Source organism: Tursiops truncatus, chromosome 18, assembly GCF_011762595.2.
Source record: "Tursiops truncatus isolate mTurTru1 chromosome 18, mTurTru1.mat.Y, whole genome shotgun sequence".
In the NCBI taxonomy this organism is placed as follows: Eukaryota; Metazoa; Chordata; class Mammalia; order Artiodactyla; family Delphinidae; genus Tursiops; species Tursiops truncatus.
In genome coordinates this window covers 63,515,267-63,542,009 of record NC_047051.1, presented here as the reverse complement: position 1 = coordinate 63,542,009, position 26,743 = coordinate 63,515,267, and the positions used below count along the sequence as shown (strand labels likewise).

At 44.1% G+C, this 26,743-nt stretch overlaps 1 protein-coding gene and 1 pseudogene across 8 annotated transcripts in view; one reads left to right on the top strand and one right to left on the bottom strand.

Moving 5' to 3' along the window:
- The window catches only part of ABCC4 (ATP binding cassette subfamily C member 4 (PEL blood group)), a 218,152-nt gene that overhangs the window by 55,557 nt on the left and 135,852 nt on the right, over nt 1-26,743 (top strand). For all 8 annotated transcript variants that reach the window (XM_073795355.1, XM_073795354.1, XM_033843477.2 and 5 more), the window contains 4 exons: nt 17,569-17,658; nt 18,196-18,359; nt 19,730-19,855; nt 21,580-21,829. In XM_073795355.1, coding sequence (XP_073651456.1) covers nt 17,569-17,658; nt 18,196-18,359; nt 19,730-19,855; nt 21,580-21,829 — 630 coding nt within the window. The remainder of the gene's footprint in view (nt 1-17,568; nt 17,659-18,195; nt 18,360-19,729; nt 19,856-21,579; nt 21,830-26,743) is intronic.
- LOC109547607 (large ribosomal subunit protein uL30m pseudogene) lies at nt 15,261-15,933 on the bottom strand (annotated as a pseudogene).

The window sequence follows — 26,743 nt, the reverse complement described above, 5'->3', positions numbered from 1 at the left end:
AGAAGCCTTTTGGGAAAGTTCTCTGTCAAGTAAAAACTTTATAACTAGTCAAAATTGTGAATCACTACATTGTACGCGTGTGACTTATATAATATTGCACATCAAGTATACTTCAGTAAAAAAGTGAGAAAAACACATTGTACCCGGGAAAAAAAATTATTTTCTTGATGACTGTCCTCATTTACACCATACTACAGAGGCTTGGTATTTGCATCAAGCGAGTTTTGTTGTTTAAGCAAACCTTACAAAAATGTAATGAAAAGATTTCTCTCAGGTCAGGGCTGCTTTTGATAACTTCCATTCACAGTCCACTGCATTATATGCAGTAAATTTGTAATGAAGTCTATAAGCACCCGTGTTATCAAGTTGATTTTTACTGTTTTCATGCCTAAATCTCATAGTGGTATTTATGGAGACTGTTGTTGTTCATGAAAACCTTTATTTACACAAAGTTGTATTTAATAGTAAGCTTCAGTGATTGGATCCATAAAGTTAAATCTAGGAGAAAAGAATGTATTTGAGAAAGGGAATGTTTATATTTTTAAGTGACCCACCTAATCATATTCATTATAATTATGTTAACTAAAGAAAAATGTAAATGGAGTCCATGCTACATACAGACTCACTCATTGTGTTGTAGAGTTGTGATTGTTCATAACAGTATTAAAGAAAATAGATGTTTGGGATAAAACTTGAAATTTTTCATTGTTTTTAGTAATTTTGGGGAGAATTTGTTACCGTTCATTCAAAGTCTTTTTCGTAATACATTTCCCTTTTTTCTTTAGTATGTATTATAGCAGTCTTAATAAGACCTGGTTTGATGTTTTCAGTGCTTTTGTATTGAGTAATGCCCATAGAATTATTCCATAGATTACCCTGGTCTTAACTAGTATAAAAGGAGTAAGGATTTCAGGTGTCTTTACAAAGGAATTGCCACAGATACACCAGTGTCAAGAGCTGCAGGGCTCTTTATAAACTTGATCCTGGATATCTCTTTTACCTATTTACTTTTTAAAGAATTTTCATTTGACTGTATTGTATACTTGAAATTTACTGAGACAGCGGATACACACACAAAGGACAACTACATAATGGACATGTTAAGTGGTTTTCCTACAGTAATTATTTCCCACTGTATATTTATATCAAAGCAACATGGTATACACCTTAAATGTATACACTTTTTATTAAAAACAATTAAAATCGTCCTTGAAAGCCAAAACCAAACAATTTAAATTGAAAATTTTCACTTCTTTTACCTAGTTGCTACTTATTTAGACCTTCTGTTTCTTGGCAGTACTTTTCTTGGCAAAATGGAAGATGTGTCATCATCTTTTTTTTTTTTTTTTTTTGCGGTACGCGGGCCTCTCACTGTTGTGGCCTCCCCCGTTGCGGAGCACAGGCTCTGGACGCACAGGCTCAGCGGCCACGGCTCACGGGCCCAGCCGCTCCGCGGCATGTGGGATCTTCCCAGACCGGGGCACGAACCTGTGTCCCCTTGCATCGGCAGGCGGACTCTCAACCGCAGCGCCACCAGGGAAGCCCTCGTCATCTTTTCTTGAGCAGAGTCTTGTGAATCTCGGGGGCCTGTGAACCCAGGGACCTGGCATCTCACTGTCTGTGTTTGGCTACAGCATCTGAGCCGGTTTCCTCCTGGGTGACGTGGAAATGGCAGTGGTGCCCGTACACTCTAGTCAGGGGTCTTCCTTGTCGTTCATCATCATCTTTGTTATTCTGTTGCACCTTCTACTATTTAGGAGATGGGTACTCAGATTCCCACAGATTAGCTAGATGCTTGTCTCTCCAGATCATGCTTAGCTCCCATAAATAAATGGGAAATTTCACCAGAAGTGCACTGTGAAAACCTTTCATTAGGTCTCATGGTTCAGTCAAACAGATCGCTCTTTGCTGCACAGGTGAGCCATTGTCTACCAGTTTTTCTTCCTCTTCCCACTAACACTTGGCGTTGCCGTTGGGAAATCTGATATAATCTGGCACATTTGCTTCGATGAATGTAAACATGTCCCAAAGCCATTAATTTGCTGGCTTGATTAGGGTAAGAGAATTGTTCTTTAGGAAGTCAGCTATTGTTGGGATTATACCATAGACGTGACCTGAAATTCCAGAAACGTGGGAAAGACCAGTCTCCTCAGGCACAGCCTTACATCTAGGATCCTTTTTAGGAGCAGAAATGTGACACTTCTTAGCAGGTTACAGGTGGGCTAGTTCCTTAGGGGAAAAGCTGGTACTGCACAGCAGCTCTGAAAAGCCCCTCTGATCTTTGGGGTTTATGAGGCCCGCCCCCCCCCCCCCCCCCCCCACTAATCCCTGGTCCTGGGGAGAAATCAGGTTGGGTGTTAGAAATGGAATGGCTGCTAAGTCACAGTTGTAACTTTGAATGATCTTGTGGGATGTATCATATGTAAGAATGACTTGTCGTTTATCTACCTTTCAACTGCTTTGGTAAAATTACTTTTGATCACTGCTTTTTAAAAAAATTGTAGTAACATATACACAACATCAAATTGTCCATTTTAACTCTTTAAGTGCACTGTTTAGTGACATTAGGCGCGTTCACATTGTTGCGCAGCCATCATCGCTATTCGTCTCCAGAACTTTTTCATCTTCCCAAACTGAACCTCTGCACCCTTTAAACACTAACTCCCCACCCCCTCTCCCCTCAGCCATCACCGTTCTACTTCTCTCTATGAATCTGACTGCGCTAGGTGCCTCACAGAAGTGGAATCATAAATGTTTGTCGCTTTGTGTCTGGCTTACGTCATGTAGCACAGTGTCTTCAGGGTTCATCCATGTTGTCGCAGGTGCCAGCATTTCATTCCTTTTCAAGGCCGAGTAATGCTCCATTATAGGTGTTGTGTATCCATTCGTCTGTCAGTGGACATCTGGGTTGTTTCTGCCTTTTGGCTGTTGTGAATAATGCTGCTGTGAGCATGGGTGTTCAAATATGTGTTCAGGTCTGTGCTTTCAGTTCTTTTGAGTACATCCCCAGGAAGTTGACTTGCTGTATTATATGCTGATTTTATGTTTAGCATTCTGAGGAACGTCCGTACTCTTCCGCTGTGGCTGCATCATTTTACATTCACACTTGATCACTGATTTTTCTGTCTAACTTGAGGACTAAATGAGAAGTTTCTATGAACCGTGACGCTTTGTTTGGATCAGTGGCTCCAGTTGTTGGTTTGTAGAAACAGCTCATGATGGTCTCTTCAGGTTCCTCAAGTCTCTAGAGCATTTTTTCGAACTTCTTACCGAATAAAGGGATTGTGGAACACGGGCTCTGTTTTGTGTAAAGTCAGCAGACTGGCATTACAAACACAGGTTCCTCAAAGCGATAGTGTTTTAAACATTATATTCACTCATTTTGGGAAATCGCCCCCAGTCCCTGGGGATACTCCCAGCGTGAGTTGCTGTCACCTTTACAGTGAGACCAGTGTCTTAATTCCTGTCTTTCTTTGTTCTTGGTTGGGACAGAGAAGAAGGAGAACTCATCCGGCTTCAGATCTCAAAGGGTAACTTCCCCAGCTCAGAGCATGGGAGGTGGGCCCGGGCTGGGGGAAGATGGTAACTTCAAGCCAGCTGAGCCTGGATTGAAGACAGCTGTTGATCTCCAACCCCAGTCAGTAGTGAGAATGTATCTCCCAGTTTCCAGTCCTGCCCTTGTCTTCGTGCCTGCATGTTACAGGTGGTCTGACCTGGGGCAGACAGCATGCTAATCTCTCTAAGCAGGTTGATCTCGTCATATGGCACAGAGATTTTACGTATTATAAAATGCATAGGGCACGGATAGTTTTCCTTAAGAGGCTCCTTAATAGCCTAGTGGACTGTAGGTTTCCTGACTTTGTGTGCAGTTTGTAGAGCTGCGGCCGTTCCCTATGGTGGGTCCTGACGATGGATGGTTTGCTCTGAACGCCAGGTAAAGCCAGAGCAGATGGTCACTGAGCTCACTGAGTGTTCTCTGCTGCTTGTTTACCCAGTGCAGACTTTCTCGCAGAATCTAATTAGTTCGAGCAGATTTCTTATTGTGGCTGAAATCATCCCTCTCTTTACTGTTACCCAAAGGAGAGTTTGCAGGAGAGATTTGTCATTCTTTGTTTCAGCTTCTAAGATGAGTTGACTCCCTGCAAACACCCTAGTTTCCCTTTATCCTTTATTGTAGATTTGTCTTACAAGAATTTATGTACAGTTAATCCTGGATATTTGTAGATTTTGTGTTTGCGAATTCGCCTACTTGCTAAAATTTATTTGTAATTCTAAAAATCAATACTTGGGGCTCTTTCATGGTCTTCTGCAGGTGTGCACATGGTCTCTTAAAGTTTTTTGTCATCTGACATGCATATTCCCAGCTGGAGTGAAAACAATATGTGCCTGTTCTCATACTATGGAACAGATGCCCTCTTTGTGGTCAACTTAGTGCCTTGCTTTCCACATTTTTGTATTTTTTGGGGGGTGATTTTGCAGTTTAAAATGGCCCCTAAAGAGGGCTGAAGTGCTGTCTGGTGTTCCTTAGCTGAGGAAGACTGTCATGTGTCTCATGGAGAAAATATGTGTGTAGGTGAGTAAGCTTGGTTCAGGTATGTGTTACAGTGCTGCTGGCTGTGAGGCCAATGTTCATGAATTTACAACAGCGATTAAATAAGGTTAAGTAGAAACATACGTAAAACAAGGTTATGTAAGTATTGAGATGGTGAAGATGTTGTTACCAAAGGCTGCCAGAACCCTAGCCCTGTACTTCCCTCAGGAGCGGTGAGTATTCACTAGTTGACATTCATAGTGACTGTAGAACATGGACATTGTCAGTAATGAGAATCGACTACTGACTCAAGGAGGTTGTTTCTATAGATCAACATCCTGCCTAGAGAAATATTCTTACTTACCTTAGACCTATTTTCAGTCATGTAAGTGATGTAGTTCTATTTTCAGTTTGGGGGGACATACATGCTCGCTGTATCCACACTATTTCTATTTCATGGTTTCAGGTAACCATCATCTTTCTGAGTGAAGGACCCTTTCTCTTTCCTTTAATCCTGTCTCTTAAGACTCCCTCCTCCTCTCAACCATTTTATTTCTTTTTCAGACACTTCAGCTCAGTCATATATATATATACACAAATTTATTGATTTATTTTTATTTTTGACTGCGTTGGGGCTTCATTGCTGAGCGCGGGCTTTCTCTACTTGCGGTGAGGGGGTTTCTCACTGCGGTGGCTTCTCTTGTTGCGGAGCACGGGCCCTAGGCGCGGGGACTTCAGTAGTTGAGGCCTGCGGGCTCAGTAGTTGTGGCTCGCGGGCTCTAGAGCACAGGTTCAGCAGTTGTGGCACATGGGCTTAGTTGCTCCGTGGCATGTGGGATCTTCCCGGACCAGGGCTTGAACCCACGTACCCTGCAGTGGCAGGTGGATTCTTAACCACTGCGCCACCAGGGAAGTCCCAGCTCAGTTACATTTTAAGATCAGTGGTCAGGACAGCAGGCATCCTTTCTCACAGAGCCTAAGCAGGAAGTAGAAGGAGGCCTTCCAGGGTGCAGGGAGTGACCAAGTTTGCAGACTCCTCCGAGCGATGTCTGCTGTCCTGTGCGTAAATGGAGCCTGACTTTAAAAAAATCTATGCACTGAGTGTGCTAAGTGTGAGCCGGGAAGGAAAGGTTCACCTCCTGCAGCACCTCCCTCTTCATCCCACCCTTCCAGTTTCATCTCCCTCTGAATTTGCTCCTTGGAGTGTGGAAAGCCGAGAGTAGAAAGCTTTGTCACTGCCTCAGCCATGTGATGTTGTGTTCATAGCTCTCAGAACTTTTGTTTTTATTTAAAGCTAATTCTGTTTCGGTACAGACAGTATATTGCTTTAAATTTAGACTGGACAATGTGAAATGACAGATGTTCAACTGATTTGGGCTTATAAAGCAGCAGTTTCGTAGGGTTCAATCTGATATCTTGCTTACTAGTCTGTGGTTGTATTGTATTTTCTTTCTGAAAATATTGAGGGACCAGCATCTCGAGTATTGTTAAAGTGAAACTGTGGTATTTATGGAAATAGAGGGACTCCCTTGAAGCACGTGACACTTTGTTTGGACTTTCTCTTCTAATGGTATTTTCTAACTTTCTGACAAAATTAGAATGAACTAGTAATGCTTCTTACACTGTTCCACACTTTTACAATATTTTAAACACACTTTTTTCCTTCTTTCTCTTTTATTTCTGATATAAACTTGAATTGGATCTGTGCATTTTGTGAAGAGTTCATCTCATCAGGGGGCAGTGGCAGTTGTTCTGATTTGCTAGGGGAGAGCTAAGGAGAGCCGTTGGGTGAAGGTTTAATTTTCTGTGGGTGCTCCGAACCAAGCAGCTTAAGGAAGGAGAGGAGAGGCTGTTTGGTTTAGCTTTGTTCAAAGGGGATGTTTCTGCTGCTGGAGAGTAACGGGTGTCAGCTGTATTCTACCACCTGATAACTGTCTGCCGTGTGGGGTGCAGTGCAAGCTGGAAGGGAATGCTTAGCTCAGTGATTCCCAAACTGCTGCACGATGGATTCATGAAAATTTAAAAACAACACTGATACCCAGGCCCTCTCCGCAGGCATTCCATTTTAATTGGTATGGGGGGGAATTTTATTTTATTTTATTTTTCACACGCAGCATGTGGGATCTTAGTTCCCTGACCAGGGATCGAACCCGTGCCCCCTCAGTGGAAGCGCCGAGTATTAACCACTGGACTGCCAGGGAAGTCCTTTTTTTTTTTTTTCTCTTTTTTTTTTGTATGGGGGGAATTTAAAAAGATGCCAGGTAATAGCCATAGGCCTCAAATGCATGTTCAGCTGAATTTTTTTTCTCATGTCTAATAACCAAGACCTTCCAGTACATAGGGTTATCATGTGGGCTGCAAGTTTAACCTTTCTCAGTGGAGATACTCTTTCATAATTGCAGCTGTAGACCTGAAGGGTGGTGGCTGTTCTGTAGGCCTCCTGTGTCTCAGATTCCGCGCTGGGAATCTCGTGTGCACCGAGCGATCAGGTGTTGAGCCAGGTGCACAGGTACTTTGTAGAAGACATTGTGGCAGGTCGGATAGGGTAGAAGACTGTGAGTGTGGACTCTGAGAACAGCCAGACCTGAGATCCAATCCTGACTTGGCTGTTTGCTAAACTGTGAGTGAACTCACTTCTCAGGGCCTCAGTTTCCTGAGTTGAAACGTTGGAGTAGAGAATATCTGCTTCATGGAGTTTTTTGAGCATTGGATAAAATAACTCCTGCAAAGCACTTTTTACAGAAGTCATTTATTAGATTTAGGAGGGTGGGCGTCATACGCATAACAAGACTCTGTAGTTTGACTGCTTTTGTATGAAGCCCAGCTTTCCTCTTTGTAGATGTTTGCCTTAGGCAAACTGCTCTAAGCCTTAATTTCCTCGTTTGAAACAGTACCATGGGTGTCCCTTTTCTCAAAGATCAGTCTTGTACTGCCAGTTTTCCAGTGCCTACCAACATGGTTGCAGTGAAGTGGGGCTATTCCACTATCAGCTACTCAGCCATTCATCAGAGCAGCAGTCTCTCCACTGCATTTTTTTGTTTGTTTCTTTTTGTTTTGCGGTACGCGGGCCTCTCACTGCTGTGGCCTCTCCCATTGCGGAGCACAGGCTCCAGACACACAGGCTCAGCGGCCATGGCTCACGGGCCCAGCTGCTCCACAGCATGTGGGATCTTCCCGGACCGGGCCACGAACCCGTGTCCCCTGCATCGGCAGGCGGACTCTCAACCACTGTGCCACCAGGGAAGCCCTGAGCATGCCTTTTTTGAGAAGATGGACTATAAATACTTTTTCTTTATTTTTTTTATTTTTTAGAAGTACGGAAACACGATACATTTTTTTAAAATGTTGATAGAAGTCTTTTTTTCCTCCACCCTTTTGGGGGGCCAGTTGATTTGTATTCTCACTAAGATTATCTTCTCTTGCCGAACCCTAAAATGTATATTTATGCATGTTCTTGGATCTCCTTTCTCTCCCTGTCATGGGGTTTCCAGCACTCTCCATGGTTTTCCTTCTTCCTGTTGCCCTACTAGCTCACCTTTGCCACAGCTGTGTGGTTCATCTTTTCTGTTCACTTCTCTTGCTTGGTAAACCAGTCATCGGGGCTTCTCTTTCAAACGGAGCAGTTGGTGGTGGAAGGGTCTCAGGGTAAAGGGTCTTTCAGCCAGTATCTTGGAATGTGACCTCACTCTGAACATACGTCTATGAATTTGCCTTATCTATTCCTTGCATTGATATCATAGACTTTATTAATTAAACTGTGGTCATTTTCCTAAAACAGTATATATTGACCACCATCTCACTCGTGTAAACACCTATTTTTAGTTCATTGTTTCAGATTTTCTGGGATGTTCTCAAGGACCTCGGGCACTTCCGGCCCCCCCACAGTGGGGAGTAGTATTTAGCATGCTGTGTGGTCACCAGCAAAGGGTCTGGCAGTCTTGGTGGCAAGACTTGTCATAATGGGGGCCTGGCCATATTCTGCTTGTCTTCACCGTGCCGGAGCTCTAGTGCTTGGGGGGATTCCCAGGGTGCTGCCTCAGCGACTCATCCCCCAGAGGGAATGAGGTCAGAGAATGTGAAGAAACTCCTGAGGAGTTCACGTCCTTAGCCTGACCTTGGGGTAGATATCACAGGCTCCCATCCCCCAGTGGTTCTCACGGTCCGCGTTGTGACTGTCTCGTTCAGAGGCTCACTTGTCAGCTCTGTATATGTGGCATTCTGGCGAATCCAGTAGGTTTTGTGGTATAATGGGAAAAGGTGGCCAGCAGAATTTAAACGACAGCTAACAGTTCTTCCAGGACAGGAGGTGAATGCCACATCCTTCAGAGCTTGCAGAGAGCTTCTGAGTAATTGTGTTGGCTCGCGTGCCAGCCGTGGAACATCAGGCCAACAACAGAAAAAGGCAGTGGAGTTGTCAGGTGAGAGAGCAGCACGTGGTTGATCTCGCATTGACTTTTTTTTCATTTCCTTCGGTAGGTTTTTTTCCTACAGAACCACAGAGGGAATGTGTTTAGTTTTATAGAGGTCAGTCGTGTTCATGGGGGCGGAAGATATTAGGCAGATTTTGGCTTCTCCCCTCAAAGCGGAGATTAATGGCTTTGGATTATGCAATCATGAAAGTAGGTGTGACAGCATTACTAAGCACCTCTGGGCAACAATATGGGAAAAATACAGCAATGTTCTGCTTTAGGTGAGCTAAACATATTCTCACCCTAGTTGCCTGTTGGAGTAATACCCAGTGTACCTAGAAACTGCATTGTCTGACAAGCTCAACTCTGGGGGGTAGGGCCGTGAACCAGGAAGTAAGCCAGAAGTGCAGAATAAGTGACACCGTGCCTGTTTTCTGTTCTGAAAGTCCTTTAGGTTCTTACTCAGAGCCTGTTTACTCTGACTCACTTACAGTATTACGAAGCCATATCCTAGTTGAGAAACAGCAGTAGTTAACGGTGAGATAGTCTCTTGAAGGGATAGCCTGATGGCAAAGGGACAGGATAGAATGACAATGTATGAAAACCCCAAGAAGCATGGCCATTTGGGGCACTTCGCAGGAGGGAGGAGCGTCTCCACACTGAGGATCATTGGCCTCGGAAAAGAGTCATGTTAGTGATGAGGGATCTTTATCATGAGGATGATGAAGTACAGCTCCCATCTTCTGTTTTAAAGGACTATTGGAGAACGGTTTGGGGAGCGTTTCTATTAAAATGAAGATTGGATTCTTAAAGGGATAATACTTTTCACCAGTCTGGAAAACTCAGTTCTGTGGAAAGAACATACTTTTCTCCTCTGCTCCTTTGATGGTTATATTTATCTGCCCACACTTGGGTTTTGTGTTTCACGAAGTCTGCTGATTTAAAATAATTGAGGAAAGACACACTGTTTATTTTTCAAATGAATGACTAATAATTTCTTGCATTTCTTTTTTAAAAAGTTGAACAAAATCGATGTTTTGGCCTAGATTATAGAGTTCTCTTATGACCCCATATGTAATTTAGCACCCCCCACCTCCCATGCCGTAGGAACCCACCATAAATGGATCCTTGCTTGGGTGGAATTCACACTTCACAATTCATAACATTGTTCTTAAAGGCCATGCGGATTCTAGTATAATCAGTAATTAGATATTCAGATTGTTTTCTCGTTTTTATGTATTAACAAACAGCAGTGCAATGAACCTGATTAAAGCTAAACCTTTGGAGACATCCTTAATTTCTCAGGGTGTATACATTTTAAGCCTTTTGATATGCCAGATTTCCTTCTAGAGTTAACTGTACGTTCTCTTTAGTGAAACGAGATGGCCCTACACCCTTGCCAAACGTGGATGTCACATTTTGAGTTTCTTTGAATTTGAGTATTTGCGAATTTTCATTAGCCTTTTGTGTGTTTTGTAGTGAATTTCCTGTACATGTTCTTTGCCATTTAAATAAATTGGTAGACTTTTATAATATAATTCTTATCTATATTTAGGTGTTCTTGATTTATTAAAGATTAATAGCTTACTAACTTAGTGTCTGACATACATGGTGCAAATTTGATTCCAGTGTTTTGCCTTTTATTCTCATGGTGGAACTATTTTCTTTCACAAGGAAAACAGATTTAACCAAATAGTATCCCCTTGTAAAATGTCAACTTAAAGGAAAATAGGACCAAAACGTTAGCATTTATTTGTATGTTTTTCTCTACACTGGATGTGACGTGTTTTTAACTATAACATATACATTTTATTAGAACTGAACTTTAATTTTATACATTAATGAGGAGCAGTGTGTGGACTGAAAAAAAAAAGCACAACCTAGAAGTTGAGAGTTATATTTTATTTAGCGGACTCTTGTCAGGACCTCAAGCCCTGGAGACAAGATGCTCGCATCACTCTGAGGGACTACTCTGAAGAGCAAGGGGGTACAGGGGGCGAGGCAGGATACAAAGGGGTTTTTGCAACAAGGACTGGGTAGTCAGAACATCAAAAGATTACTGTTCATTAAAGAAAACCAGACATCTCAAGGTAATGAAATTAGCTTTTTTCCGTGTATAGCAAGATGCAAGTCTGGGCTCATTGAAATCGTTCCTTTGATGTGCACCCCAGCTATCTGGGGCCAATATCCTGTGCTTTCTCATCCTTAGTCTCCTCAGGGTGCACGACAGGGGTGGCTGCAGCAGTTGACTGCCTCATGACCAACCAGCATTCTATTTCCATCCCGAGTTCCCTCAGGGGACCGGCAGTAATGTGGCAGCTTGGTGGCTGCAACATCCTTTGTTTAATGACTTGGCAGGTAACATTTCTCTCCTTCAAAAGTTGTAACTTTGCTTCATTCAAAACAAGAACAAAAACCAAGTAACTGAGTGCCCATTCTTTGTCAGGTATGAATACTTTCAGTTTATTTCCTTATGTGCAAAATAGGAAAAAATTCTTACAAATAAGGTTGTTTTCTATTCAGTGTCTGACTTGTAGTATGTGCTGAATAAATGGTAGCTGTGTTTATGATCATGATGACATAAATGACTATGATGTCTGTGCACTCAACTAGCTGATAGCTCTTGAGGGCAATAGACATGTAATTGATTACCCATATTATTTCCCTTGTGATATTTTATTTGTTTCCAATATTAACATTGGAAATATGTTAATTTCCAAATAGTTGGGCTTTTTAGATAAGATATAAATTATTGATTTCTAACTTAATTCTTGTCATCAGAGAACATTCTGAGTACCATTTTTATATTTAGAAATTTATTGAGATTTATTTTATGGCCCCAGCATATGGTCTTGGTAAATTTACAATGCGTACTTGAAAAAAACCTGTCCTGTAATTGTTGGGTGTGGTGTTCCATAAATGTCCGTTAGATTAAGTTGGTTACTTGTTATTCAGATCTTCTGTATTGTTACTGATTTTTGGGGGGGGATGGTGTCTACTTGTTACATTTACTGAGAAGAAGGATGTTAAAAACTCCTGCTATGATCGTGGGGTTTTCTGATTTTTCTCCATAGTTCTGTTGCTGTCTCATATACGTTGCAGCTCGGTAATTAGATCCCTACACATTTAGGAGTGGTGAATTGACTATCCTATCATTATGAAATGTCCTTCTTAATCTCTGGTCGTTTAATTCCTTGACTCAAAAATCAACTTTGATAATAATATAACCTCACATGATTTCTTGCGCCTACTGTTTGCATGCCACATCTTTTTCCATCCTTTTACTTTAAAAAGTGTATCTCACGTATACAACAAGCTGGATCTTTCTTTTATTAATCTATTGTGAGTGTGGCAGTCTCTGGCTTTTAACTGGAGTGTTAGTATGTTTGCTTTTAGTGTAAATATTGATGTGATGGGACTTAAGCCTTTTACTTACTGTTTATTTTCTATTTGTTTCATCTTCCTTTTTTTTGGGTGGCAGGGCTCCATTCCTGACTTATTTCAGTCAATCAGATATTTTTTAGTATTCCATTTTGATTCCTTTGTTGGCTTTTTAGCAGTATCTCGTATTTTTAATCTTGCTTTAGTGATTAAAATAGGCATCTTATTATTACAGTCTTTTTTTGCATGTTAGTATTGGATTACTTTACATAAAATGTAAGAAACATATAGGAGTAACATCCTATCCCTTGTACTATTGTTATCTATTTTACATCTACATACATGGTACGGTGTTACCATTATTTTGCTTTTAAGCAGCCGTTTGTTTCGCAAAGAAATGGAAAGGAATAACACAATCTCTTATATTTACCTGTATCTTTGTTTGTCATTTTGGTTTCTCTATTTTTCTACAACTGAATTTCCATCTGGTACTATTTCCCTTTAGCTTGAAGAATATCCGTTATAATTTCTTAAAGGTCAGGTTGGGTGGTGAGAAAGTCTCTGAGACTTTGTCTGAAAATGTCTCAATTTCACCCTCATCATTTGAAGGATATTAACTTTTGTTGGTTATAGAATTTGGGGTTGACAGTTATTCTTTTCTTTCAGCACTCTGTAAATTTTGTTCCACTATCTCCTCCTCCTTTTAAACTGAGGTATAATCGATATACAGCATATTAGTTTCAGATATTCAGCAAAATGATTCAGTATTTGTGTGTGTGTGTGTATATATATATATATATAGTGTATAGTATGTATGTGTATATGTGCGTATGTGTATAGAAATGATCACCACAGTAAGCCTAGTTAACATCCATCACCATACATAGTTACAGAATTGAGTTTGTTAAGTCAGCTATTAGTTGTATTATTTTTCTTCTGTATGTAATGCAGTTGTTTTTCGTGGGCTGCTTTCAAGACTGTTACTTTCTGGTTTTCAGCATTTTGATTGTGATGTGCCCAAGCATAGGTCTCTTTGTTTTGATCCTTTCTGGGGTTTGCTAAGATTCTTAGGTATCTAAATTAATATTTTCTACCAAACTTGGAAAAATTTCAGCCATTTTTCCCTCAAATATTTTTTCTTCCCTATTTTGTCATCTTCTCCCAGGACTCCAATTACATGTGTGTTTCATTGCTTGTATGCTCCCATTGAACCCTTAGGCTTTCTTTTCTTCAATCAATCTTGCTCTCATTCTCTGTTTTCTGTTTGTTCTTCAGGTTGTAAACTTAAAGAAAGGCTTAATGAATCTGGACACAGAGCAATGGAAATTATCTGATATTAAAGTTATCTAGTGAATTTTTCATATTGTACTTTTTAGTTCTAGAATTTGTTTACTTCTTTTTGATAGTGTCCATCTCTCTTCTGAAATTACCTATCCAGAGAATTCCCTGGTTATCCAGTGGTGAAGACTCTGTGCTTCCACTGCCGGGGGCCTGGGTTTGATCCCTGGTTGGGGAACTAAGATCCCACAAGCTGTGTGGCGAGGCCAAAACCAAAACAAAAAAACAAAAAAAATTACCTATCCATTCACTTGTTATAACCATATTTTCCTTTAATTCCTTGAACATAATTATAATAGTTGTTTAATAGTTCTTGTCTGCTAATTCCAAAATCTGGATCATCTCAGGGTCTATTTCTAATGCTTGTATTTTTTTCCTCTTGATTATGGGTCAAATGTTCTTGCTTCTTTGCAGGTCTAATAATTGTCTTATTATGTTGGGTGTTACGAAGTATACATTATAGGAAGTCTGGATTAAAGGGTATTTGTTCTGATAGGGAATTCCTGGTAGATTGGTCTTGTTAGGATGGGCTTATGCATTCTTTCTATCTTTCTGTTTGTCTTGTCTGTCTATCTGGGGCAATTATTTTCATTTTGAACTTAGTCCAAGTGCATGGCTCTACAGCGTAAGGCATGGCCTTCCTGGCAGCTAAGTGAATGTCTGAGGCGCTTAAGAAGAACTCTTTCTTCTAGGCAGGCAGAAACTCTAGTCTCCTGGCATTGGCGTGACCTCACAGAGGCTTCATGGAGTCTGACCCTGCTCACGGACAGTGAAGTTCTGGCAAAGTCCCTTTGGTAAATCTCCACAAGATATTCTGGGTCTACCCTCTGCTATTCCTCCCAAATTCCAGCCGTTTCTGCAACTTAGAACAGTCATCTCTTCCTCTTCAGTTCAGTGAAACTTTAGTTCTGCTTGGGCAGAAGATGCCCCCAGGCAGAAAGCCAGGCCAGTAGTCCCAGGCTCTCCTCTTCTCCAGGCTTACAGTTCAGCCCTGCTTGTCATTCAGTGCCTGAAAACAGCTGCTTCCTATATTTTGTCCACCTTTGCAGTTTTACAGTGGCGGGCGAGTCCAGTACCAATTATTCTTTCATGGTTGGACACAGAAATCTGGTAGTTGGCTTGTAAGCTGTGTCTTCTCATTAATAATATTACCGTCACTTCATGTTCTGTTTTTTATCCTGTGTGGAATATGACTGATTTTCTTTTGACAGATCCTTGATTTCTCTGTTGGCTGCAGTGTTTTGTTTTTTTGTTTTGTTCGTTTGTTTGTTTTTAGAATTTAAAACATATTTTAGGGCTTCCCTGGTGGCGCAGTGGTTGAGAGTCCGCCTGCCGATGCAGGGGACACGGGTTCATGCCCCGGTCCGGGAAGATGCCACATGCCGCGGAGCGGCTGGGCCCGTGAGCCATGGCCGCTGAGCCTGCGCGTCCGGAGCCTGTGCTCCGCAACGGGAGAGGCCACAACAGTGAGAGGCCCGCGTACCGCAAAACAAACAAACAAACAAACAAACAAACAAAAAAAACGTATTTTAATGAGAACACTTTCTCACCATCTTTAAATAGAAATGACTTGCCCTTTTTACTCTGGAGCTGCGAGGCCATCAGGACTTACTCACTTCCTGGCCCGTGGGGTTCTGAAGCCGCCCCACCACCAGCTCTGCAGTGCTCCTGAGACACGCGCTGGACACGTCCTCCTCTGTTGGGAGACCTTGTGGCAGCCTCAGGGGCTTGATTCTTATCAGATGTTTAACCACTTTCAGTTTTGCTTTCACCGAAGGGGCATTCTTGTGAACTTGAAGGGTATGTGCTTTTTGTAACCCAAGCACCTTTATTATATCTTTCTCCCAATGTGGACGCCTTTGTACTTTATATTCTGGCAACAATATGCAGTTTGTGAGGTTGCTGTGGATCCCCACCATGTTTTTCATGATCTTCAGGTGAAGGCTGGAAAACTTTATCTGGAATTCTTGACTTCGCAAATTTGTGACGAATCCAGTCTGTACAAACGAGGGGCTCCACACCTTTTGTCACCATTTGTAGTCTGCCTGGGGGCCTCTGAACTATTGAGCGCAAAATCCCTGCCATGAGTGTGGTGACTGTTCTCCTTTAGGGACAGCAGTTCCTAAATGTCTTTCAGCCTGAATCTCACCACTCAGGGAAGCCAGAGTAGAGAAAGGACTTGTTTTTTGTTTTTAAATTAATTAATTAATCTATTAATTTATTTTTGGCTGTGTTGGGTCTTCGTTGCTGCGCGCAGGCTTTCTCTAGTTGCGGCAAGCAGGGGCTACTCTTTGTTGCGGTTCGCAGGCTTCTCATTGTGGTGGCTTCTCTTATTGTGGATCACAGGCTGTAGGTGCGTGGACGTCAGTAGTTGTGGTGCACAGGCTCAGTAGTTGTGGCTCGCGGGCTCTAGAGCGTAGGCTCAGTAGTTCTGGTGCCCGGGCTTAGTTGCTCCGCGGCCTGTGGGATCTTTCCGGGCCAGGGCTTGAACCGTCATCCCCTGCACTGGCAGGTGGATTCCTTACTGCAGCGCCACGAGGGAAGTCCCTGGCTGCAGTGTTATATTTGATTCATGTTAACTTTTGTTCCAGAACCAGCCTTTTGGTCCATCAATTCCAATTATGTGCAGTTGTCTTGATTTTTTTTGATGATCAGTTTAAACTCAGAGTTTGGTACACCATCCTGCCTACTTTTAGTTGTTCAAATTAGGGATAAACTAGCTACTTCTTTCAAATAAGTATTTTCTTCATGAGGAATTAACATGTATTTGTATGTAAAACAGGCTTTAAACCTATTTTCAAGAGAGCTTTCAGAAGTTAAGGCACAGTATGGTTTCTTTCTTTCCTGTAGTGGCATCTCCCTCCCTCCCTCCCTCCCTCCGTCGCTCATATTTGCAAAGCATTTTTTACCTTTCAGAGTGTTTTCAGTGGCCCTTTGCTACCATTCACACGTCTCTACTGCACAGTCTGGTTACCTCTTGACTGTTTCACTGACCCCTAATTCTCCTTTCTTCCAAAAATCTCCTGGCCAATCACTTCTTCAGTTTAATTTTCCTAAAGTTGAGTTTCTCTAATGTGAAAAAACATTGACCGTTCCGTGTTGCCTTCCAAAGTCCTTAGCTATTTCCCAGACCACCTTTCTAGCCAGATTTTGCATTTTTCCTCCCTGGAGTCTCTGCGTGGGTTCCTCTCACCCACAGTGCCCTTCCCTTCTCTCCATATACTTTATCCTTTTCGTCGTCCTAGCTCCTCCCTCACCACAGTGTCACTTGGTAGAAACCTTCACCAGTTCCCCGTGCCACTGTATTTACTGTTCACACCTGTATTACAGGTGTTGGCGTATATCTTGTCCCGTCTCCAAAGACAAGAAGGCATGACTATCAGTAAATATATCTCCAGGGGCACCTGGTTTCCTCCACGTAGTAGATAACAAATCTGCCATTCACCTCTCATACGTCCCCTATGATCTTATGCTCGGTGAAGAGTTATTTCCGTTCAGAGAACGAGGAAACTGAGAATACAGTGTGGAAATGACGTCACACACAAAATCAATGATTGATTGCAGGCAGCTTCCCTGCCTTCATCTAATACGGCCTAAAATTCCTTTAGTTGGCTTCTGAGTATGAACCTACATCCCTTTATATTTGGGGCACGTCCAGATTCATCAAAAAAAAAAAAGGGTGGGAGATTTTGCGTCGGCCTCTGTTTGCTGTCCTTGTGGGCATGGCTGTCGCCACGTTGAGGAGTCAAAGGGTAAACATGGGTTCCTAGAGCCCTGCTGTCAGGGGTCACGCTGCTCGTCCTGACGCCACTCAAGACCCCATGAAAACATGCTCTGTTTTGTTATGTTCTAAGAGTGACTTGGTATCACCGCAGGGATCCAACTCTCTGTTACCCTCTCTTGTTTCAGGCACTTTGCCTGAGTAACTTGGCCATGGGGAAGACCACCACAGGCCAGATAGTCAACCTGCTGTCCAACGATGTGAACAGGTTTGATCAGGTAAGCTGTCCCTGGGGGATCCTTTTCCATTCCCTGTCCTTACTGTGTTTAGCTTTTGGGGATGCCAGGTGGCCAGGATTCTTTTGAAGACGTAAGACAAAGAGTTCTCTTTATTCAACTCTCATTTCTTCTGCGTGCCTATGAGATGTAACAATGTGTATTGTCCTTTAGATGAGAATTTAATTTTTCTAATAATAAATCGGCAGCAGTGTTCTTGCCCAGCGTGGTTAGCGTCTCTAAGGGTGCTCCTGGAGTGGCCCTGCCTGACAGGGGCAGACTGTGAGGAAGCCCTGAGCTCATTTGTGGGATGGACAAAACTGAACTCTTCCTGGCACTGCCGGTCCTCCTCTCCCTGGACGTCCCTGAGCATCACCTGGGGTGGATACTTGATTTCTGCTTTAGCAGGTTTAAAACCCACTGTGATCATTTCTGTTTAGGTTCCTGTCTGTTCTTTGACAGAAGATTGTTTCTAAATTGTGTCCTCACTGGTCTGGTTTTTATACATTCCTAAGAAGGCTTTGTTTTTCTTCTTTTAAGGTAACGATATTCTTGCACTTTCTGTGGGCAGGGCCACTGCAGGCTATCATAGTGACCATCCTGCTCTGGATGGAAATAGGAATATCATGTCTTGCTGGGATGGCGGTTCTAATTATTCTTCTGCCTTTGCAAAGCTGCATTGGGAAGTTGTTTTCATCACTCCGGTAAGAGAAACACTGGTGTAAAAAAGTGTTAATATGCAACTGGTAACATCCACCATCTGCTTGATGCTTTTGTTCAAAAACAAACCAAAAATGCCTTCTTTGGTCTCTTTGCATGTGTTGTAGACCCTTTAGGCTTAGCCAGTAGATGCTCCAGCCTTAAGCTGAGGTTTGATCCTGAGGCGGGAAAGGTGACAGCATTCGCTGGCTCCTCCCGGCACCGTACCTGAGCAAGTAGTGTGTCCTTAAGCGGAATGTACATTGAACAGTGTTATTTAAGCATTATTAAATAGTAATGATCTTACAGGCTCAATTCCATATGCATCTATTTTTGTTATGCTTGTTTGTTAGAGCCATTTTCAGGTGTGTATATGTTTGCATCTTGTTTTTAATTCAATGTTTCCATTAAGCCCGAGGGCAAGATCGATCTTAAGTATGTCTGTATAAAGCCCCGCATTCCTAGCAGCCTGTGTGATAGAAAAGTGGCTGGTGACGAAGAGCCTCACGCTGCTTAGTTAGACGTGAAGCAGGTCCCAGAGGGTTGGTGGTTGGTCATTGTGCAGGTTGTCAGGTGATGGAGATGTTGTGCTGTTTGAAGCTCATTGAGTTCTTGTGTGTGTGTGTGTATCTTTCCGTGTTTTTTTTTTTTTTTTTTTTTGGCGATACGCGGGCCTCTCACTGTTGTGGCCTCTCCCGTTGCGGAGCACAGGCTCCAGACGCGCAGGCTCAGCGGCCATGGCTCACGGGCCCAGCCGCTCCGCGGCATGTGGGATCCTCCCGGACTGGGGCACGAACCCGCGTCCCCTGCATCAGCAGGCGGACTCCCAACCACTGCGCCACCAGGGAAGCCTCGTGTGGCATTTTTTTTTTTTCTCTACTTGGAATTTCGTTTCCTCTTTTTGCTTTGGAGAGATGTTCCTTATCCTTTGAGGCCCTGTTCCGATGCTACCGGGTCTCTGAAGGCCGTCTTGTTCTCCTTTCCCAGTAGAATTTACAGCCCCATCTTTTCTGCTCCCCAGCACTTTACTCCTATTTTATTACAGCACAGCCACTGTCTTCCTGTTAGAGTCGGCTGTCTTTCTGCCTCCCCTACCTGACCGTGACATCCTTGGGCAGATGGTTTGTATCTGTTTAATTCTGGGTCTTCATTAGCGGATACTGCAAGTTCTCCAAGTTACTTCTTGAATTGGGCTGAATGGTTGGCTTCCTAATTGAAGTCTTCTCCATTTCTACTTTGAGTAGGACCTGCCTGTCTGCGCAAAAGAGCTGTAGGGAATCATTTGATCCCTGGTCTCTGGCTGTGCCACTGTTGCTGCTGATAAGGAAAGTTGGGCTGTGGTCACTAAGGCTCATCTCTCACATCTGTCCCTTAGGAGTAAGACTGCAGCTTTCACAGACACCAGGATCAGGACCATGAATGAAGTGATAACTGGCATCAGAATAATAAAAATGTATGGCTGGGAAAAGTCCTTTGCAGACCTTATTACCAGTTTGAGAAGGTAAGTGTTTGTATATATACAGCATATTTTCATAATTTATCTCATATTTACTGAATGGTTCAGAAGTCTTACCAAGTTTTCACATTAAGATGAACTTAACTACTATCCACTCCACCCCCAACATGTGGCAGTGGGGTTAAGTAGAACAGTGGAGACGTCATTTTAACCTGCTCCTCCATTTACCATCTTCTTAAAGGAAAAAAAATATATGCCTCTTACTTATACAGAAATTAAATTCCAAGCATTTCTGTCTTTAAAAAAAAATATTTATTTACTCATTCATTCATTCATTCATTTTTTTTTTTGGCTGCATTGGGTCTTTGTTGCTGCACGTGGGCTTTCTCTGGTTGCAGCCAGCGGGGGCTACTCTTCAGCGCGGGCTTCTCATTGCCGTGGCTTCTCTTTTTGCGGAGCACGGGCTCTCGGTGAGCAGGCTTCAGGAATTGTGGCACGTGGGCTCAGCAGTTGTGACGCACGGGCTTAGTTCCTCCGCGGTATGTGGGATCTTCCGGGACCAGGGCTCGAACCCATGTTCCCTGCATTGGCAGGCGGATTCTTTTTTTTTTTTTTGCGGTACGTGGGCCTCTCACTGTTGTGGCCTCTCCCGTTGTGGAGCACAGGCTCCGGACGGGCAGGCTCAGCGGCCATGGCTCATGGGCCCAGCTGCTCCGCGGCGTGTGGGATCCTCCCGGACCGGGGCATGAACCCGTGTCCCCTGCATCAGCAGGTGGACGGACTCTCAACCACTGCACCACCAGGGAAGCCCTGCAGACGGATTCTTAACCAGTGCGCCACCAGGGAAGCCCCCAAGTATTTCTTAATAGCACAGATTCCAAATAAACAATGATTTAAGATGTTGACGTCTAAAACGATATTTAAACTAAAAGTATAATTTATGTTAATGTAGCACAAATGGGGAGATTATATAAAGGTTGGGTACTTATATTGGGCCAAACTTTATGAGTCAGTATTATTCATTCCAAACAAAGCCATAAATATATTTTTTGCTTTGCTTTGTTTGTAGAGTTTTTTTCCATCTTTGACTTAAATATCTGATGAGTGCTTATACTCCAGCCCAGGTACTTAGAATTCTCTGGCAGTACCGTGTCAGCTCTCACTTTGTACCTTTGTGGGTGCCCCTCCCTCTGCTGGGAATACACTCATCTTACTTCTTCTCTGGCCTCCGCCAAGCCCGACTGACTCCAGCTCATCTTCTCAGGGTCCACGTGCGTGTGACTTGCCCGGCCTCTATTGCTCTGAGTTACACGCCTCTGCTCTGCGCTCCCGCGGGGGCCGTGCTGGCGCCTCTGTCTAATGTCTTGGTGTCTCATAATTTTGGGGTTGTTTTCTCTATTCTTTTATGAGTTTGTCAACTCCTGGAGGGGATGGGCTGTGTCTTTCTGTCATCAGTGAGGAGCCCGGCACAGGACTTCTGGTTATGAATGGATGTTGACTGAATGTTCAAACCCAGTCTGATTGACCCAGAATGTTTAAAATGAGACACTAAGCCTCTGTTTAGTTGGAAGAGTGAAGTGGTGATGGAGTGTGTGGTCTTTGTGTCGGGCAGGCCCCGGGTGTGCACTGTGTAGTGTCTCCGTGATGTGAGGGATGGTTTATCTTCATCTGTGTCCACTCCCTAGGAAGAGGCCACTCACACAGGGCACTTGAATTCATGTCTTGGATGTTGATGCTTCTTTTAAAATCTATTTCCCGCTCTCTTCCAGGAAGGAAATTTCCAAGATTCTGAGAAGTTCCTACCTTAGAGGAATGAATTTGGCATCGTTTTTTGTTGCAAGCAAAATCATTGTTTTTGTCACCTTCACCACGTATGTGCTGCTTGGCAATGTGATCACGGCGAGCCGTGTGTTTGTGGCGGTGACACTGTATGGGGCTGTGCGGTTGACAGTCACCCTCTTCTTCCCCTCGGCCGTCGAGAAGGTGTCAGAGGCGGTCGTCAGCATCCGAAGAATCAAGGTTTGCTGACAAATAACTTTATTCACTTGTAGGTGGATTTTACCTAAAATGCCTCCTTTTATTTGGTGTCACTGTGTGCCGGTTAGGTGAGATCTAACTCTCACTGCCTAAGCTGGTGGTTGTTCCAGAAAGTCTTTAGTACTCCCGTCTTCTGACATAGGGTGCGTTATAAATATCTTAAGAGCCTGCTCATCTATGGGCAGTAGTATAAGTACCAGCGGTACAGGGCTCTTGTCGAGTAATGACTGCAAGACGATTAAGTTGTCTGAAAGTAGGAGAAGCAAACAGATCTCATCTCCTATGCTAACTCCACTGACTAGTCCTGGGGTGAATAGGATTCCTCTCTGGGCCGGGAGGGAATGAACATGCTGAGAGGTCTCTGTTCCTTGGGTAGGAAGCATGGCCTCAGTCTCACTTCATTCTCTGTGTTTAAAAATGGGTTCTTTCCTCCGTAGATGGTTTGCTTGTTGATTTCTGAGTATGCCTTTTCGATCTGCCTTTTAGTCCCTGTTCTCTTGTCACTTACGTGTAATCCTATCTCTAGCTGCCCTCTTCCCTTCAAACTTGTGATTCCTACCATACCCACAGTCTCTCTCTCTCTTTTTAATCTGTCTGTAAATTGCCAGGGGTGAATAATTTACATCACCAAGATAAGAACCTGTAAATACTTAAGGAGTTGTGTGTTTATTAATTGGTGTAAAATGAAGATAAATTGGCTTTGTGAGCCGGCCTGGGCGTGAGCTTGAGTGTCTGGGCTTTACAACACATCTAATTTGTTTTGTTCCTACTTCTCGATAGTGATGGATGGCCAGTAATAGATCTCTTGTGAAGTTAGATAGCTTTGGCTGTGATTTTTATTTGATCATTCAGCCGTCATAAAAGGTTATGATGAAGTTTCTATAATATAAAAAGCTATTGCCCATAAAACAGATCGGTTATATGGGGTCAGTTCTGTTCCCCTGAATTTCATTCTTTCTTTTCTTTTTTTTTTCTTTAATTTTATGTATTTATTTATTTATCTTGGGCTGCGTTGGGTCTTCGTTCCTGCGCGTGGTCTTTCTCTAGTTGTGGCTAGCAGGGGCTGCTCTTCGTTGCGGTGCGCGGGCTGCTCAATGCGGTGGCTTCTCTTGTTGCGGAGCATGGGCTCTAGGTGCGCGGGCTTCAGTAGTTGTGGCGCATGGGCTTAGTTGCTCTGCGGCACGTGGGATCTTCCAGGACCAGGGCTCAAACCTGTGTCCCCTGCATTGGCAGGCGGATTCTTAACCTCTGCGCCACCAGGGAAGCCCTAATCATTCTTTTTGATGGGGGCTTCTAGTGACACTGTTAAGGGATGGTCCATGCAGTTCAATAAAATTTCTTTTATGAAGCTTTCACATCTCGAAAGAGGACATTTAGGGATATCCTTGAACTGTAGTGACGCTCTTAGTGACACAGTAAGCTGTCCAGATGGAGGCTTCACATGTGTGTTGTGCTGCTGTGGTTTTGTTATTGCTGCTGCCGCAGCTGCTGTCTTCAATTGGTGCTGCCGCGGTTGCTGTGTGGTCCGCGCGCTCCTGAAGCCTTTGCATGTCATCCCATTTAATATCCTGATAGCAACTGAATGGGATAAGCATTAGTGTCCCCACCTTACAGATAACGAAACAGGTTCCTATAACAGGTGAAATAGCTCACCTATCCTTACATAGCTAGTAAATGACAAGTAGGATCCTGCCCAAAGCCTTTTTTTTGTTGTTGTTGTTTTTGCGGTACGCGGGCCTCTCACTGCTGTGGCCTCTCCCGCTGCGGAGCACAGGTTCGGGACGCGCAGGCTCAGCGGCCATGACTCACGGGCCCAGCCGCTCTGCGGCATGTGGTATCCTCCCAAACCGGGGCCCGAACCTGCATCCTCTGCATCGGCAGATGGACTCCCAACCACTGCGCCACCAGGGAAGCCCAAGCCTGGTTTTTTAAACCATTGTTACATTGCCTTCTTAGTACCTTCTAGCATGTGGAATTTCTATTTAAGTGTTGTTTTCATCATCTGGTCTTAGTCCGAAGACCTTCAAAGTTTCCATGTTACTTGCAGAATCAAAATTTTAAACTCTACGCTCCATTGGCAGCTCTGTTTCACAGCGCACGACCCTCCACTCTGCTGGGGGAGGGGGGAAGACGGGTTGTCTGTGTGACCTGTCACATTCATCCCTGGTTTTGCCTCACTTTTTTGGGCCTCCTGGGTTGCCTTCTTATCATTCCTGATTTAAGCAAATGCTGCTGAGCCTCCAGCAGCCCCATGTCCCTCTCCCAGCACTTTCGTTCGCGCCAATCTAGCGCTTCCATTTGTGTGCACGGCCAGCCCTGCACGGCCCAGCATCATGTCAAGTGGGGTGGTCGTGTTGTGACTCCCCAGGAGTATTCTAAGCCCCTTAACAGGAGAGATGGATTGTGGGCTGCTTTCAGTTTTGGGGCTGCAAAGTCACCTGGAATACTAAGGGGAGGAGAAGAGCAAGAATTTTTGTTCTTCCTTTTCCTGCTTCTCAGTTAGATGTGTTAATGCCTAATTAGAAGATGAGGACAGCAGCAAGAATGGAAGAAAACTAGGTGAGGTTTGACCATAGATGGGCTGGAGGCGTGGTGGGCACGTAGAGTTTAGAACAGAGTGTGGTTTAAGCCCTGCTGCCCCACTGCCTTCTGCAGCCTGGGACTCAGGAGACTGGATGGGCCATCTTCCAAGATTTCCACTCAGGTCATGTTTGGGGGTCCTAGGAAGAAAATCCACCACCCCTGGCTACCTTGGAGGTGGTGCGATGGTCCCCTTATTTTTCTCTTAGTAATGAAAGGGGACTGAAGGGTCTTGGCATTGAGCTACTGCAATAGGATTAAAAATATCTTGTCTTAACTTAAACGCACTAAAAGTCTTCAGTGACTTTTACATCCAGTAAAATGTGTCTCTGAGGTTATATTGTTCACAAAGCTGCTTAGGTTTTCCCCTACCAGCCCCTGGGAAGTCAGTCTTTTTGGCTGCAGTTCTGACGTTGATACTTTCCCTCATGATGTGTTCTGGGTCTGCACTTCATGGCTCTAATGGCAGTTTAATTTCACCTTTTTCATCAGCCTGAGTCCTGGGGAAAAATGCAATCAGCACTTCTTGCAACTTTACAAGCTGGTCATGTGTTGAATGGAGTCTCATTTAACCCCTGGAAGATTGTAACTTCTTTGCCTTAGCAGACCTATTATTTGTAGACAAGCGCTCAATAGATTTAATTCCTCATTTAAGGCTTACTTTTTCGTTTTTTTTTGAAAGTGGGGAATTTCTGTTCTACCATACATACACTGAATATTGAGGTTTTTATTTTTTACTTTTTTGCGGTACGCGGGTCTCTCACTGTTATGGCCTCTCCCGCTGCGGAGCACAGGCTCTGGACGCGCAGGCTCAGCGGCCATGGCTCACGGGCCCAGCCGCTCTGCGGCATGTGTGATCTTCCCGGACCGGGGCACGAACCCGTGTTCCCTGCATCGGCAGACGGACTCTCAACCTCTGCGCCACCAGGGAAGCCCTGAATATTGAGGTTTTTTATCTTGGTAACACGCTTAAGGTAAAATTGGAATTTCTGTTTAGACAAGATGTATAACATACACGTATAACCTTTTGCTCGTTGCTCTGTTAGCTCAGACTATGTAAGGCTGTAGCCACGCAGTCACCGGTTGGACTGATTTGAACAGCCATGTAGTCTGTTCCTTCCCTTAGCCTGATACCCATGATGGGCCAACTCTGTGCAAGGCTTGGTCTCAGATGGAGTTGGGACTGTGTAAGTGCAGGAATCACCCAGTGTCTCCCCTCTTTATGACTTTATATCCCTATGAGGATTCAGAGGTCGGGAGGTCAGTGCCAGCCTGGATCCTCCTGAGCTGGTTCCCAGGAGGATTAGCATTTGAGATGGCCCAGAAGGATGGGTGGCGTCGGTACTCAGGGTGTCCAGGCAGAGGCCACTTGGGGATGTGGACATAGGTGCTGATGGCTCACTGGAGGGGTTGAAGCGTGCTGGACACTCTCAGAGGTGTTGTAAGGAGATCAGGAGGGAGTGGTATTGGGGGAGGGTCGGTGGTGCCGGGGAGGCCTGGGGAAGGAACCAGCAAAAGAAAAGGCATATCAGTATTTGAAATGGTTAATAGAAGAGATTCTGAAATTATGTTGTTTCAAGAGGAAAGGAGAATTGGGAGAGGGATGAACTGTGGCAGAACAGGCGAGAGCTGGTACCTGGCTGACGATGGGAGAGGTGGTGTGGAGAGAGAACTCAGGCTGCAGTGGTTGAAAACCTGCAGAGGAGTCCTCAGACCACTGTCCATCCTGCCTCCTGCTGGACACGGGCTCGGGGCGGGTAGGAGCGGCCGTGCCCAGTGTTCCGGTTCTCAGTGAGCCTGGATGAGAGGAGGTGGGAACGAAAGGATAGCGTCTCCTGCCAGCTTGTCTTTGAGAGAAATGCAAGGATCTCGTCTTCCTTCTCCTTCACAGAAGCAGGTTTTTTTTGTTTGTTTGTTTTTTAAATAAATTTATTTATATATTTATTTATTTTTGGCTGCGTTGGGTCTTGTTGGTGCCCCTGGGCTTTCTCTAGTTGTGGTGCGTGGGCTTCTCACTGTGGTGGCGTCTCATGTTGCGGGGCATGGGCTCTAGGCACGGGGGCTTCAGTAGTTGTGGCACACGGGCTCTTAAGCGCAGGCTCAGTAGTTGTGGCGCATGGGCTTAGTTGCTCCGCGGCATGTGGGATCGTCCCGGACCGGGGCTCGAACCCGCGTCCCTTGCATTGGCAGGCGGATTCTTAACTACTGCAGCACCAGGTAAGTCCTCATGTTCAGTTTCAAGGTGTCAGCAGGGTCACAATTCCTCTGAATTCTATAAGGGGGAATCCTTTCTTGTCTCTTCTAGCTATTGGTGGC